Here is a 16,318-nt window from a genome sequence, read left to right as displayed (position 1 = left end):
ATAAAACCTTATATATATATCATCACAACTACTTTGTGCATCCAGGTGAATTATACCTTGTTTTTTTTTTTTCAAGACAAATTGGGCTTTCATTTGGTGATAAATGGTAATGGATATCTCTTGCTTTTTTTTATCAAAGGAAAACTGGCCCAAAATAGTAAAAAAAAAATATTTTTTTTAAATTTAGCTGTATATTTCATGGTACCACCATAACCTACCACCAAAGAACAACACAAAATAAATTCTCCTGCGCCTGACAATCGCAGCGATACCACATATGTGTATGTTAGGTGCTATATGTACCCATAGTACTACCTACCTAAAACATGCTGAAACTAACTGATGCTGATACTAATTAGGAAACAAATTCTGTCCCCTCCAAAAAAAATGACTGACCCTGACCTTAACCCAAACACTAACCCTGGCACTGACCTAGATCAAACCTTGATCCAAGTATTTTTTATGTTATTTTTTTATTATTATTATTTAATTTATTTTTTTACACACACTTTTTTTTCTGTGCAAGGATGGAGAGAGATACAATGTATCTTTCTTCTCAATTCACAGAAAACAAAAACAGGATCAGGCTTCACAGTGACTGATCACCAATCAGAAGCTATCACAGCGAACAAGTGACCTGGAATCGGAAGTTCCGGGTCCTGATCGTTAGTATGGGGCCTGGGGTTCATGGTGAGACCCTGGTCTCTGTGCTGGGAGCGTCCCGTGTGGCGCACTGCCAGCACAAAGGGAGGTACACAAATATGTGGCCCCATGGCAAAATGCTCAGTGCAGTGGGGCCATATATTTGTGTGATGTTGGCATGAAGGGGTTAACAACCAATAATGTCATTGGTTAATAAGGAAGACATTGGGTGCCTGTACACCATCCTTGTTTGCCCCTCCCCTATCCTTCTTTATCAGCACTGTCACGTTAGCTGAGTGAGGGAAAGAAACTGAGGGAGAAGAAAAACATTGGAATACTAGTCAGTACCAGTGTGCAAAGGTATGTTTGCTTTGGAAGTATAAATCACCTCTAATGTTGAGGGTCCTATGTGTGGGGATGTAGCGTTATGTAAAACTATATGTTTACTTTTTTACATTTTAGAATGAGGTGCCTTCAAGATTGAGCAGAACTTTAAAGCATGGCTTGAATGGAAAAAGGCTGAGAAACACTATACTAAAGTACAGTTTGGGATCCTGTATATAGTAATGTGGATATGAGTGAACAGTTTTACAGGACTGGCCTCTCAATTGGCCGGTAAGATTCTTACAATATCATCAATTAAAGTTTACCCAAAGTAACTCAAAGAGAAGAAAAGGTAAAGAAAGGGAATTAAACAGCTGTAGATTAATAATAATGTTTAAATTCACAGAATTGGCTGCTTTGAGCTCTCATTCCAGGTCAGGAAGCTGTATCTTGGCTTCGGATTGGGTAGGGTGAAGAAACCAGGAAGCAACTGGAACCAGTAAGTGTGGGTCTCTGTGGAGCACAGTACTGGAACGGAAGCGGCATCATATGCCGGTGGACCGCACAGGAGGGGTACACATTTCTACGACAGTAATTCAGCTTCCTGGCCTGGAATGAGGGATACCCTAGGGATGCAGAGCAGCCAATTCCATGAATTTTGATGACAAGAGCTGGTATTCACATATATTTATGTGAGTTGCCACTTGTCTTTTTATTCATTAAAGGTTTTGTATTACTACACATAGTCTGGCACCCTCTTGTGTTCCCTGTTTGCAAAGCCCACCAGCCCAGCACTCAGTTGTCTCTGTAATCTATAGACTCCCCTTAAAGCGCTTAGTTGATACTCACATAAATGAATCCACCACTATCTGAGCCAAATTGAAATTTGTAAGAATACTGCTGAGCTGAAGAAAAAAAATAAAAAGCATACATTTAGAATGTTGCTATTATAATCCTGAAATAACCTTCACATTTTCATTCAAAAATTAAATGATAAACCACAGATAAAAAATGGCAGATGATATGAACAATGCTGAATTACAATAACCTTTAAAACCCGTACTGAAAGAGTTAAAAAACACTTTAAACCAATTGGTATCAGAGCACAGAATATGTTATTGGTCAAAATAAGAAAAGTTATCATGTGCCTATTGATTGAAACTGTTGTTAGAACTATGATTCACTAATTTGATTAACACTCACCGCGTTTGTAACATTTTGCTCTAGTTGCTTGAATCTTTGACTGTTTCTGTCATTTAAATCGGAAGTGTACATTATATTGGTGAATCTTGGGTAAAATATAAATACTTGCGAAGTGCTCATTACATCTGAAAGAAGAAAACAATGGTATTTTGTTTTTACTATTATATTCCATCTAAGAAGATCCGGTATTTGTGGAATATATAGTAATTGCTTTTAGGATTTCTTTAGCATCCAAAAAAGTTGAGGTAGGATCATACACATGTATGAAAAGTAGCAAAATCATAGAAATGTATATCTATGCATGAAGTGAATACTGACAGATAACTTTATTGCACACACAAGACATGTTACCTAGCTGAGATTGTCACCAGCAGACATTGGGAAGTCCAGGTGCATCATTTTTACAAATTTTTTTTTTTGTTGAACCTACAATTTGCCCGGCAAGATCTTTTGTCCACACCATTGGGGCTTGGCACTAAACACAGTCCATGTCAACGTCCTCCCTGTCTGGTCCTTATTTTCAAGTTCTTGATGATACCTTAAAAGCAGCTTCATTACTTTTCATCAAAATTAATTTTATATACCGTATATATAAAATTAATATATAATATATATATATATTTTTTTACCATCTTACCCAGGTTGGAATATCTAAAAGTTCCTGTGGATGTGTGTTGTGGTGCTACCACACCCTGGAAAAAATATTTTTGTGAAAACAAATTTTATTGCTCTGTTTTCCCAATACAATATTGTTAAAATGTGATTTTCTCAAAACCTTAAATTAAAAAAAAAAATGATCTGAGCACCTCTCTTGGTTTAGGTCAGAAAAAAATGTGGTGTGTCTAGGAATGGAAAGCATGTGTCTCTGCTTATACAAAAAAGGGTTGGTGGGATGTTTTTAAAGCAGGTGATTGAATTAGGCAAACGTTTTTTGAGAAGTTCATTCATTTCTGTTAATGAGGATTCTGTTATATCAGGTACTTACTATTCACATTCAGGCTGGCTATACGGACTAGGCTTGTTAAATTGGAGTTCTTTTCAAGAGATTTTATAACTTGTGCACTGTCCACATTTACTGTGAAGTTACGCACATATTGAATTACTGTAGCTGCCGATACATCAACATTCCTAGAAGAAAAGACATAATAAATTAAGTGGACAAGCACAGTACCGGACTCTGAGATTAAGAAAAAAATGTAACTATGTGTAAAAGTCGGTAAAGAAAGTAATATTATTGATGCCTGACTGTGTAAACTGAGTCTTTTACAAGCCAGTGAAAAACATGGCTCTGGAAAAGACGGAACTGATTTCCCATCCACACATTGGGAGTGGATGTGGGAATCCTTCCTGCTGTGTCATTGCATTTGGTCAGAATACACTAATTAGCTCTGCAACCTATTGACTGCCTCGCTGATCGTACTAAAGTTTTCCAGCAAGCCTGTTTGTGAGCAGTTGATCCGTAGTCCCTGCTGAACCTGCCAAATTTCAATCCATGTATGATCAGCTTTAGTCATAATTTGATGATGAGATCAAAACGAGATCTACAATTGGCTAGCACAGTCTATCCTAAGTTCATTGTGATGTGACCCCAAGGAAAGTGATAAAGTGATAACTGACCAAGGAAATAGTCTTGGGTTATGTCCATCTCAGTGAGAGCGCCAAACCTGCAGCCATCACTGTAGGCTGAGTTTTCTTGGTCTTACCTTCTTCCTGCCAGCACCTTTGGTCTTATAGGGGTTGATTTACTAAAGGCAAAAAGGCTGTCCACTTTGCAGGGGAATATGCCCCAGAGCTTAAAGAAAGAAGTGAAGCTCTGCTGACTTCCATCATCCTGTGCAAGCGCACGACTGGGTATTCTTTGCAAAGTAAAACTTCACCAAATTCACTAGGCTCTGGGACCAATTCCATTGCAAAGTTTAACTTTCCTTGCAAAATTAACCCCATTGTGTGAAAAGCAATATTTCTGCAGCTTTCTCTGTCTTTTCCAGAAGGCAATTCAGAATCTTAATCTATCACTGAGCTGATTGGTCAGATCAGCTACTGCTAATTTCCTTGCTCTCTGTAGTAAGCAGGACTGTTGCTCTGTGAATTTAACAGTACAGTCAGACATGCTCCTCTCCTCCACATTTTAAATGGAAACATGAACAGTAAAAATTTATATTTTAAAAGGTGGAGTCCTGATTGAGATATTTCCAGCAACACAATAATATATGCATTGATAGATGGGTTACTAAAGCTAATGTAAAGTATACGTGACCCCTTACCTTGTAAAACATCCCATTCATTTTAAAATAGAAATGTAAGACAAAACTTTTGTGTATAGATATAAAAACATATAGAAAAAAAAAAGCATTTTATATCTATATAAGACCTCTTTCACACGGATGGACTGATCGGATGTTGGTGGGTGTCATGTCCATTGACATCTGCCGCTCCATAGAGAGCAATGGATGGTCTGATCGGGTCTGCCTGTCAGTTTTTCATCGGACAATCCATTGCTTTCTCTATGGAGCGGCGGATGTCAATGGACATGACGCCCACCAACATCCGATCTGATCCTGTGCGCTAAAAACAGACAGATAGGGATCAGTTCCCCATCCGCCTGGTGGATTCGATGATAGTCGGATGGAAACGGGCAGCCCATAGAGCAGGGGTCTCAAACTGGCGGCCCTCAGCTGTTGCGAAACTATAAGTCCCATCATGTCTCTGCCATGATCCCTACCATAGAGGAAAGCAGGGCTATGTCCATGCCCTCTCTGCATCAGTGGGGATCAGCGGAGAGATCCCCTGCTGAGCAGGCGGATCCACTGGCAGACTCCACCAGTGTGAAAGGGGTCTAAGTGATTACATGGCCTCTTATCTCAACTGCGTAAGGGGCTTAAAAAGCTGGGGGTGGAGACTGCAGGGGAGCTGGTCAATAGGAGTCAAATAAAGAGCAACACCCCAGATAGCAGGGATAACTTGCCACTCATTTGTGGCAATGTTGAATTGTAAGTCTGTTAACATGCTGCACATTTTCACTGGCAAGTTGTACACTTGTCGAACACTTAAATTTGAAAAGTTCTAGTTGATACTTTTCCAATTTGCAGCAAATTTGTGTGGCAAGTCTCTGGCAAGAGCAAAGTTGCAATAGTGAGCCTACAGCAATAGCTATGTAAGTCTAAAGCATGACAATTCAGCCATAGTGACCCCTGTGGTGGGATGACTATTGCACAACATAACTGAACCAGAACTTGCAGCAGACTTGCAGAATGCTTGCAAAGAAAGTTGATCTGGAGTCATGCATTGCGGACTTGCAGCAATTGTGCAACAAACTTGTGAAGTCTGGCAAGTCTAGCAATAGCTTACCAAGTCATTTTCAAACTTGAATCTCAATTGCTTTCCATCTGGGACACTGATCTTCCCAGTAAAGAGCTGTGGCAGGAGGGGGGAGAAGGGTAGAGGGATATATCAGCACAAATCTTTGCAAATGGAGGACAGGCAGGTTCTGCTCCCATCACAGCCAAAAAACTGACCACACTGGGCAGGTTGTGCCCTCATGTCTAGTATCATCAGTTTAAAATATGAATGCTAGGAGGACTGGCAGGATCACCAGGTACTTCACAAAAGGAAGCAATGCAAAGAAAACAGGATACTTTTTAACACATGGTACATGGTGCAACAGACACATATCATGAATATGAAATGTTGAGGTAACCTTTTCTTCAAAGAATGAGGTCAGGGGAAATGTAGTTATATGCTTGCATAGGAAAGCCAACATGTATTTTCATTCTGACTACAGTTGGTAATTTTAATACCCTTGCGGGTTTTTTTTATTTTTTGCCATCTGTGTCTAATTGAGGAAATTTCCCTTTACTATCTGTCCTATGGGTTCTCATTTAAGGTGTAACTCCACTTTTGTTGAGAAAAAAAAAACATTCCCCTCTGGGTGATCTATGTACATTGCAATGATTATAACAACCTCTGTTGCAGATTCCTACCTTTTGTTATTCTGAAGAAATCCCTGTGTGTTTGTCTGTGCCTCTGGGCTCAGTGAGTCTTAGACCCCCTTCACACTGGGGCACGGGCTGCTTTAGCGGTAAAGTGGTGCTAGTTTTAGTGGCGTTTTTCGTTTTTAACCTCGCTAGGAAAGAGTTAAAACCGCTCGCAAAGCTCTGGTGCCGAATCGCTTTGCAGGCACATCTGCAGCACTGCCCATTTATTTTAATGACAGAGGCGGTTTAGGAGCGATATATATACCGCTCCTGCACCGCCCCAAAGATGCTGCTTGTAGGACTTTTTTTTGTCGGTCCTGCAAGCGTACCGCCCCAGTGTGAAAGCACCTCGGCTTTCACACTGGGGAAGCTTGAGATGCACTTTTCATGTGCTTTTTTTAGAGCTAAAATGCCTGAAAAGCACCTTCAGTGTGAAAGGGGTCTAATGGGAGTAGTTTCATAATTATCAGTTAGCTGTGGCAGCTGCAGGGCACTAATGAGGAAAGCTGCTGGGCCTGCATCCCTTTAGACATGTTCCTATTGGAAATATCTCACCAAAAATGACATTTTTGTTGCAGGGGATGCCTGAAATCTGACTTGTATCTTAGGCAGGCTTCAGGGAAAATTGGTGAGCCAATCACACAAGCAGGAAATTATGTTTCCGGGGAGTGTTCAGTACACATTTTGTGTACAGAACAACTCCATGTAACCATATTGCTTTGCATTTATAGAAAATTTTAACGGCTGCAGATTGAAAAGGAAAGGTAATTTTTAATAACATTCAATCACAATATGACTTGTATCGCAATGGTAAACGCTATATTATTTTCTTTATTTGCCTTTTTTTCCCACAAAAGTGGAGTTACCCTTTAATAATTTTATTTCTTCTTGTTCTGGTGACAACTCAAAGACAAAGATAGCAATAAAAAATGTAACAGAATTTAGTAAATAAAAAAGGCTTACTGGAAGGTCACAGATGGTGGTGTTTGTAAGCTGTTGTTGAATATATTCTGCATGTTTGGTGTTAGCTAAAAAAAAAAAAATTACAAGTAAGATATCCTAAGACATAGTAAAAGTATAATAAACAGCAAAGTGCAGCGCTAATATAATATATGAGATAAAAAGAAAAAGAAATGGATCTCACCAAGTGACGTAAAAATACTCAGTGAGCAAACATATTACAATTCAATCAATGATAAACAAAAACTTAAATCACAAGTGCATGTGAAGAAAAAATTATTGAGAAAGAAGTCCAAAAGTTCTTGATAAATTCACAAGTAAATAAATAAAGAACACCCATCCAGGAAGAAATGTGACAAAGGTGCCTATAAATGATCCACCAAAGCGTGTGTGAGTAGAATCTGCTTACCGGACGGCGATGACTGCTATTACGGCAGTCTCGCCCAGCATAGGGATTATGGTCTCCCAAAACCAGGGGTACAATGCAGGATCAGTGGTTCAAACAGTCTGCTGACCAACCAGATTAACCTGTCCAACAGTCTGCGGTAAAAACAGGGGTTTAGTTAGCATGCATTTGCAAATGCATGTGTAAGCTGCAAGGCCTCTTCACGGCACCCTGTGTGTAGTAAAAGTATTACAACACAGATACTCTCTTTCAAATATCAGTTAGGGCTCTTTCACATGGGCGGATCAGTGATGATCCGCCCCGTGAACACCCGCTTGCTCAGCGGGGATCGCTCCGCCGATCCCCGCTGAGCAGGAAAATGACAGGTCCGTCGCTGCTCACTGTGCAGCGATGGACCTGTCAGAGTGCCGCTCTCCCCTATGGGGGATCGGATGATGACGGACCGTAGAGTCCGTCAACACCCGATCCGGTCCGAAAACGGATGGAAAAGTAGGGTTTTCCTCCGTTACACTTTTCGGATCGGAGCGGGTCGGATGTCAGCGGACATGTCACCGCTGACATCCGACGCTCCATAGGGATACATGTATGTCCGTTTTTCATCCGAAAACGGACATACGGATCCTCCGTGTGAAAGAGCCCTTAGGTGCAAGCGGTTCCAAAAGCTTAAATAAGTATTTTATTCAGACGAAAACAAATACTGTTTTTATCCCCTTGTGATAAAAAAAAACAACACACCAGCATGAGTGTACGTGGGTTCGCATTTGATTCCTTCATGGAATGTTCACTGTAAGTCTGTGATAACAGAGCTAAAGTTTCACTTGCACTTTTGACAAATGTGATGTTATCCGCTGCTCCAGATCCTAGTCACTCATTTTCCACGATCAGTGCAAAGCACACACACGTGTTATTTCTTCTACTACCCTAAAGACTGAGTTTGTGACACTGGTGAGTGCAAGTTAGAGCATGTCAGAACACTTGAGTGGGAATGGCTCTGTGACTTACCACCATAGTGCTATGTCATGAGCATTCCAGGAATTAAATTGTCACACACAATATACATATATATATATAACACACACACACACAGTATATATTGTGTGACAATTTAATTCCTGGAATGCTCATGGCATAACACACACACACTATATTACCAAGAGTATTGGGATGCCTGCCATTACACACACATGAAATTTAATGGCATCCCAGTCTTAGTCCATAGGGTTCAATATTGAGTTGGCCCACCCTTTGCAGCTATAACAGCTTCAACTCTTCTGGGAAGGCTGTCCACAGGGTTTAGGAGTGTGTCTATGGGAATGTTGGACAAGAAGGCCTGGCTCGCAGTCTCTGCTCAATTCATCCCAACGGTGTTCTATCAGGTTGAGGTCAGGACTCTGTGCAGGCCAGTCAAGTTCCTCCACCCCTAACTCACTCATCCATATCTTTATGGACTTTGTTTGTACACTGGTGCGCAGTCATACTGGAACAGGAAGGGGCCATTCCCAAACTGTTCCCACAAAGTTGGGAGCATGAAATTGTCCAAAATGTGTTAGTATGTTGATGCCTTAGGAGTTCCCTTCAATGGAAATAGGGGCCAAGCCCAACCCCACATCATAATCTCCCCTCCACCGAATGATTTGGACCAGTGCACAAAGCATGGTCCATAAAGACACGGATGAGCGAGTTTGGGGTGGAGGAACTTGACTGGCCTGAACAGAGTCCTGACCTCAACCCGATAGAACACCTTTGGTATGAATTAGAGTAGAGACTGTGAGCCAGGCCTTCTCGTCCAGCATCAGTGCCTGACCTCACAAATGCACTTCCAGAAGAATGGTCAAACATTCCCGTAGACACACTCCTAAACCTTGTGGACAGCCTTCCCAGAAGAGTTAAAGCTGTTAAAGCTGTAAAGCAGTGGTCATCAACCCTGTCCTCAGGGCCCACTAACAGGTCAGGTTTGCAAGATAACTGAAATACATCACAGGTAATATAATTTGCTGCTCAGTGATTGCAGTATTCTAGTCTGCATCTCCCCAAGGTAATACATAAAACCTGGCCTGTTAGTGGGCCCTGAGGACAGGGTTGATGACCACTGCTGTAAAGGATGGGCCAACTCAATATAGAACCCTATGGACTTAGATTAGGATGCCAATAAAGTTCACGTGCGTGCAAAGGCAGGTGTCCCAATACTTTTGGTAAAAGAGTGTACATTATATATATATTGTAGGACATCAGAGGGAGTGGCTTTATTCAGCAAAATGGCAAAATAAACATAAGATAAGACAGACTTGTCTTGTCACACGGTTGTGCACACAGGTACACCTTACAGTTCAGCATTACACAGGCTTACAGGTAATAGTTCATGGCTCCAATCAGAGCTACAGTCTTTATGTGGTTAAGCTCACCCAGCAGGTACACCATCCAGCAATGGACCTTTTCACACAGCGTGCTGCTGTCTCTCTCTCTCCTACTCAACAGCTCCTCTCTGACACTCTCAGCCCAGCTGACAATAAGCAGGTCTGAAGGGGAAGTACCTGTCCTCTTCGATTAACCCCTTCTTAACCCTGCCCCAGGCTGACCCTCTACAATTTATATATATATATATATATATATATATATATATATATATATATATATATATATATATATATATATACATATACACTAAAACCTACCACTTTTGAAGAGTATGGTTTTAATTAAAGGAGCACATGAGTTGCCCTTGTTAATAAGAAGACAGATAAACAGATGCAACATTACATGTGGAAATATTATAGCGTGTTGCATTTTGCCAAAATGACCCTTGTCTTGGCTAATAAGCCATGCAAGAGGCACTGTAAGGGGGCACATGGTTACAACCTTTTCTGAAACAGAATGTAGCCTAAACGATTCCAAGGGAGGTGTTTTTTTCCAAGTTTTGTACCCAGGGTCCAAATATCTCTAGTTAATGGCCTGTATAACAAATACAATGTGGGTTCCTGCCATTATTGTAAAAATCAGCATTTGACACATCAACGGCCAGGATTTGATTGGCTGCTAAGGGCAACACTGCCATGTTTATATTAACTATGTGTTTCACAATAATGTATTATTTGGGCTCAAGTGCCAGATATTTGACTTGAAGTGTAAATGTTTTCATGCATTCACAGTTAGACACTAATATTCACAATGTTCTTGTAAAATAATAATGCAAATTTAAAAGAGATTTACTGCTGCATATCAAGCAATTTAAAAGAACCCTTTCTTACCCTTACCTGATGTCCCCACTGCTAAGATCCACCCCATGCAGTCCCTGTCTGCAAATACCCAGTATTATTGGTTTTTGGGTGTGAAACCTCTCCGCCTCCCACGATAGAGTTCTAGGTTCCTGAGCAGCCAAATACCTTGCTTGGGCACTGTCGTAGTGAGGCAGGGGCTGTCTTATATCTGCAGATAGGAAGTTAAAGTGCCCCAGTGGCAGATCACTAAAGTAGAGGAGTAACTCAAGGTCAGAGCAGGTACCGTGTGTTTTTCTTCCCCTCTGCTATTTAATTAAAGGGGTGGACTGCCTTTCTTTCCTATGCCATAAAACAGAACACCTGAGATTCAGGCAATGATACTGATTCCAAAATATGAATCACACAGGACCTACCAAATTCAGAAGACTATTTTGGAGGGCGACGGATTCCGATGAAGACATATTGGACAGACTTGATATGTAGTTTTGTATAAGTGTAAATTTCACTTGCACAACGGCTACAATGAAGCAAAGAAAAAAAAAAAAATATGTAATGAATAGTTTAAACACATTTTTGTTATATATTTTCTCCTTCTTGAAGTAGATCTAAAACCTGAATGAACAATATTTCATTTGCTAAGCACTATTTGCTATAAACAAATACCATGTTTTCACCTTGTTTTCATCCATCTCTGCATTTCAACACTGCTGATCTCCCCGAGCCTCTTTCCTTTTTTTCTACATGCACTCTCCCAGCGACTGTTGCACATCATTGCTCTGAACCGGCTTCCTAAAACTGACAATGGCCAACCAAGCCTCGGAAATGTATGTTCACAGGACCACTTGTAATTGAATTCTCCTAGAGTGGTTGTAAAGCTCAATCATGGAATTTGAGAAAAGCACATATTGAATATCTGCGGTGTTTACTCATCTCTCTCCAAAGCTCTACTTGTCGTTTCTCTCTGGTGCTTTGTTCCTCTGTTATCAGCATGAGTCCCTTCTGAGAATATTTCCCGACACATGAGATAAATTTGTGTCGGGAGGGAGCTCTGAACAGAACTAATCTATTCACAACACAGTTCTTCTGGTGTGTGTGTGTGTGTGTGGGGGGGGGGGGGGGGTGCCTTTCCTCCAATCAGTTCTCACACACTGTTACTGCAGTCTCTCCACCCCCTCCTCTGTGCTGCTGATTGGTGAAGAATGGTCTTTCAAACAATCTGCACTTTTGAAGGGGTGTAGGCAAGAGAAGACTGCAGATAAACAAGTAAAACTTATGTAGGAGGATTTGTTTCATCTATGTGTATCATCTGAGGCAATTCACCTCACTGAGTATATGTGAGGGTTTACAACCACTTTAAAAGGGATTGTAAAGGCATTAAGATAAAAAGCCTTCTGTGTGCAGCAGCCACCCTGAGCCCCCTAATACTTACCTAAACCCCATCTCTATCCAGCGACGTTGTAGGATTGTCTCGGCTGGCTGGGACTCCCCCTCCTCATTGGCTGAAACAGCAGTGCAGCACCATTGGCTCCCGCTGTTGTTAATCAAAGTCAGTCAGCCAATGAGGAGAGTAAGGGGGCAGGGCCGCATCTCAGTGTCTGAATGGATACACCGAGCTGCAGCTCAAGTGCCTCCATAGCAAGCTGCTTGCTGTGGAGGCACTCGTCAGGAGAGAGGGGCCAGGAGAGCCAAGAGGGACCTGAGAAGAGGAGGATCTGGGCTGCCCTGTGCAAATTTACTACACAGTGCAGGTAAGTATAACATGTTTATTATTTTTAACAAAAAAAAAAAAAAAAAAAAACGAGACTTTTCAATCACTTTAAGGTGTGCATATGACTAGATGACAGTGCAGGAGTACAGTTGGAAGACAGTTGTCAAACGGTAACAGGAAGTGCCCAAACAATGACCTTTAGGGCAGGTTTCTCTGTGGAGAAACTAACAAAATAGCTTTGGCTTACCACAATGTGCATGAAAACTATTGTTATATGATATGAAATTATGCATGCATGACATCTGTAGCGTCATGCTTAAAGCGGGGTTCCACTCAAATTTTTAACTTAATCTTACCCCCTTCAGTTAATTGCATAGATGTTCAAATGCTGCACGTAAAATTTTTTTATCACTGTAATTACCTTTATATTGTACTTTATTTATGGTGGCACTTCCTGTCTCTCCTCCCATGGGAGTAGGCATGTTTATTGCCTTTCCCCGGCGCCGCACTGTCTCCTGGGAGCTTAGTGTCAGGCTTCCCAAGATTCAGTGCGGGAACAATGATCATGCTTGTGAACAAGCTGTGAATGAACAGCATTCACCGCATCCAGGAAATCAATGCTTGTGGGCTTCACATGCCCACAAGCAAGATGGAAACAGCCAGCATGACATTTTTAAAGTTATTCTTCAGTACGAAAACAGACAGAGGCGGAAATATTACACCCAAACTGTGAGTATTATTTTGGGATTAGCAAAGTGTCTCAATGACCTAAAAAAAATAAATAAATAAAGATTGGTCGCCGGACTCCCACTTTAATGTGTCATATTGCATCATACATTTACTATGTAATGTAACAATCAGAAAGTGTACCTAAGGTCTAAAATAGGAACATAATCTATAAAAAATTCTGAAAAACTGATAGTGCAGGTTTGGATATTTCAAGTATTTCCCCAATGTTCTGTTGATATTACAGAGATAAAAATGGCAGCATGTTTCAAAGGCTATAAGGAACTCAACACGCACCACTATACACCAGATACTGTATAAGCTGGGTAAGACAAATCTTTAGAGGTCTTGACCCATTCCAAAAATGTGGGTACTACTGATGGAACCCGTACAGGAAAGCTGGTGATTTTTATGATTTCCCCATTTTTTTTCTATAAATTGCTCAACATGTTGGCCATTCTAGGGTCGTAAATGCTGCAATATTCTTCCCATAAAGCTTTATTTATTGTAGTGTTTATGGGCAGTAATTACTTGTAGGTAAAGCTGAACTTTGGGATAAGCAAATATTATGTAACGCCTTGTGTATTCTTACCTGAATGGTGTGCTTTGTGTATTTCTTCCAGATCTGTGCTGTAAATTGAGTAAAACTTACCTTTACAGGATCTTCCTATACTTTTTTGCAGGCAGCCTTTAGTAAATGGTGCCTGCTGGGTCACTTCCCACAGATTGGCTTTATAGAGTGATAATGTCACTGCTATCTTTACAAAGTAATATCTGGGATCGCACATATATATTTAAATAAAATGTTTGAGCCCGGAGTTCACCTTTATTTTTATTTTTTTATATATAATACGTGCTATTACTGTATTACTCATTTCCATGTCTCACCTGTGGGATCCAGGGAAAAGAGGTCCAAAACAATACTCCTGTTGCTGAAAATGGCCCAGTTATTTATAATGCGCTTGACAACTGAAGTCTTGTTTATTGAGACATTTAGGAAGTACAGGTCCACAGATGCAGTTACAGGGAGTGGATCATTGCTGTAATGGAAACAGAGTGTTAAGTGTTATGGAAAATCTTGGAAAAAAAAGGTAACGACTGGTAGAAAGCACAGGGAAAAATAAGGATTGGATGTACTAGACTGTGTCTGTGCCATTCTATATATGAGGACAACATGGTAGAAACAAAATGGTATTGTATAGCCTGATAAATCATACAAAAAAAAGGACTAAAGAGTCTAGTACACCAAATGATAGGTTGTGATGGGATTTGTAGCTTCTCAATAAAATTATAAGAAATGCTGGCTGTAGATGAGATTGGTATAGAAAAAATGTATGCTTTAGATCAGGGGTCTCCAAACTTTCCAAAGGGCCAGTTTACTGTTATTCAGATTTTTGGAGGGCCAGTGGAAGTAGACAATGCCTCAGTGTCGGTAAACAATGTCTGCGCTTAGTAGGTGGAGGAATTGTGCCCCATCATTGGTGTCAGTACTAGGAATAGTGTCCCATTGTTGGTGACAGTGGGAGAAATAGAGTTCCAACATTTATATCAGCGGGAGGAATGTTGAACCATCTTTGGTGTCAGTGGGAGGAATAGAGTTCCAACATTTAATGTATATCAGTGGGAATAATGGTGAACTCTCATTGGTGCAAGTGGGAGGAACGGTGAACCATCATTGGTTTGGTGGGAGGAATAGTACCCCATTGTTGGTGTCAGTGGGAGGAATAGTGCCCCATTGTTGGTGTCAGTGGGAGGAATAATGCCCCATTGTTGGTATCAGTGGGAGGAAAAATGCCCCATTGTTGGTGTCAGTGGGTGGAATAGTACCCCACTGTTGGTGTCAGTGGGACAAATGGTGCCCCGTTGTTGGTGTCATTGGGAGGAATAGTGCCCATTGTTGGTGTCAGTGGGAGGAATAATGCCCCATTGTTGGTGTCAGTGGGAGGAATAATGCCCCATTGTTGGTGTCAGTGGGAGGAATAGTGCCCCATTGTTGGTGTCAGTGGGAGGAATAGTGCCCTATTGTTGGTGTCAGTGGGAGGAATAATGCCCCATTGTTGGTGTCAGTGGGAGGAATAGTGCCCCATCGTTGGTGTCAGTGGAAGTTCTGGTTCCACATCATTGGTGTCAGTGGAAGGAATTATGCCTTATAGGTGTTGTCTGTGAGGCGAATAGTGCCTTGTATCAGTGGGAAGAATAGCACCGTTAAGGGATGGATTAAGGCAAACAAAGGGCTGCATCTGGCCCATGGGCCACACTTTGGAGGCCACTGCTTTAGCCCAACAGGATGGAAATGAGCATTATAGATGATGAATGCACATGGGGCATCTGTAAAAGTGCCTCTGTATGCCAGAACTCCTGGCAGGAAAATGCTGCTGAAAAAAGGCATTAAAAGTTGCATATCGCACTTGCGTTTAGGCATGTCTATCGTTTGATCATTAATGCATTTTATTGGCCAGAATATTAATTTATTCTGGCCATTGGAATGCATTAACGTGTAGTAGTTATGCGCATTTAGGTATGTTCCGTGTTTTTTCTGCTCTTCAGCTCCTCTCCTGAATGCCTATAAAAGTGGCATATTTTGAAGCTCTGTGTGCATGAGCCTTTGAGTAGATGAAAATTTAAATATACATTTTATATTAAAAAAATAGTGACATTTTATACATACAAATCAAATGCAACATGCAAATCAATTTGGTAAAGAAATACCTCTGAGTTCATGAAAAAGGAGTTTTAATAAAGTTTCTCCTTACGTGAATGTGTTTACAACTGGTCCCACATCCTCAGGTTGTTGTCCAAATATGTCTGTGAACTGTAAAGTAAAATGAGAGGAGAGATGGAGTCCCATAACTGATATTTCCTGAATATTAGGATATATACAGCAGAGGAGAGATCTAACACAAGGAGCAATTAGGGTTACAACAATAGGCTATGACAGAGTCTGGTTAAAGTCCAGTGGCAGACACTTAGGACTGCTATCATTAGGCACACATATATAAAAGGAGGACAAAACCTGTGAGTGGCATGAAAGCATAGTAGGTCCTCAACAATGTGAAAACCAAACATATCACATTGGTTTACCGCTATAGGTTTTTATAGTATTTTTTTTTTTTTATGGCATAATTTAGACACTTGCAACACACTAAAATTGTATCAAAAC

At 40.8% G+C, this 16,318-nt stretch overlaps 1 protein-coding gene across 1 annotated transcript in view; it reads right to left on the bottom strand.

Annotated features, from left to right (window-relative positions):
- LOC141131546 (uncharacterized) overlaps positions 1–16,318 on the bottom strand; it is an 88,694-nt gene that overhangs the window by 15,230 nt on the left and 57,146 nt on the right. The window contains exons 10-16 of the mRNA XM_073618929.1: positions 15,912–15,970; positions 14,047–14,198; positions 11,138–11,241; positions 7,107–7,171; positions 3,155–3,297; positions 2,170–2,294; positions 1,816–1,871 (exon numbers count right to left, since the gene is read on the bottom strand). Of these exons, the coding sequence (XP_073475030.1) occupies positions 1,816–1,871; positions 2,170–2,294; positions 3,155–3,297; positions 7,107–7,171; positions 11,138–11,241; positions 14,047–14,198; positions 15,912–15,970 (704 nt within the window). The remainder of the gene's footprint in view (positions 1–1,815; positions 1,872–2,169; positions 2,295–3,154; positions 3,298–7,106; positions 7,172–11,137; positions 11,242–14,046; positions 14,199–15,911; positions 15,971–16,318) is intronic.

Source organism: Aquarana catesbeiana, linkage group LG03, assembly GCF_042186555.1.
Source record: "Aquarana catesbeiana isolate 2022-GZ linkage group LG03, ASM4218655v1, whole genome shotgun sequence".
NCBI lineage: Eukaryota > Metazoa > Chordata > Amphibia > Anura > Ranidae > Aquarana > Aquarana catesbeiana.
The sequence above is the reverse complement of the archived record's forward strand: the minus strand, read 5'-3'. Positions and strand labels throughout refer to the sequence as shown.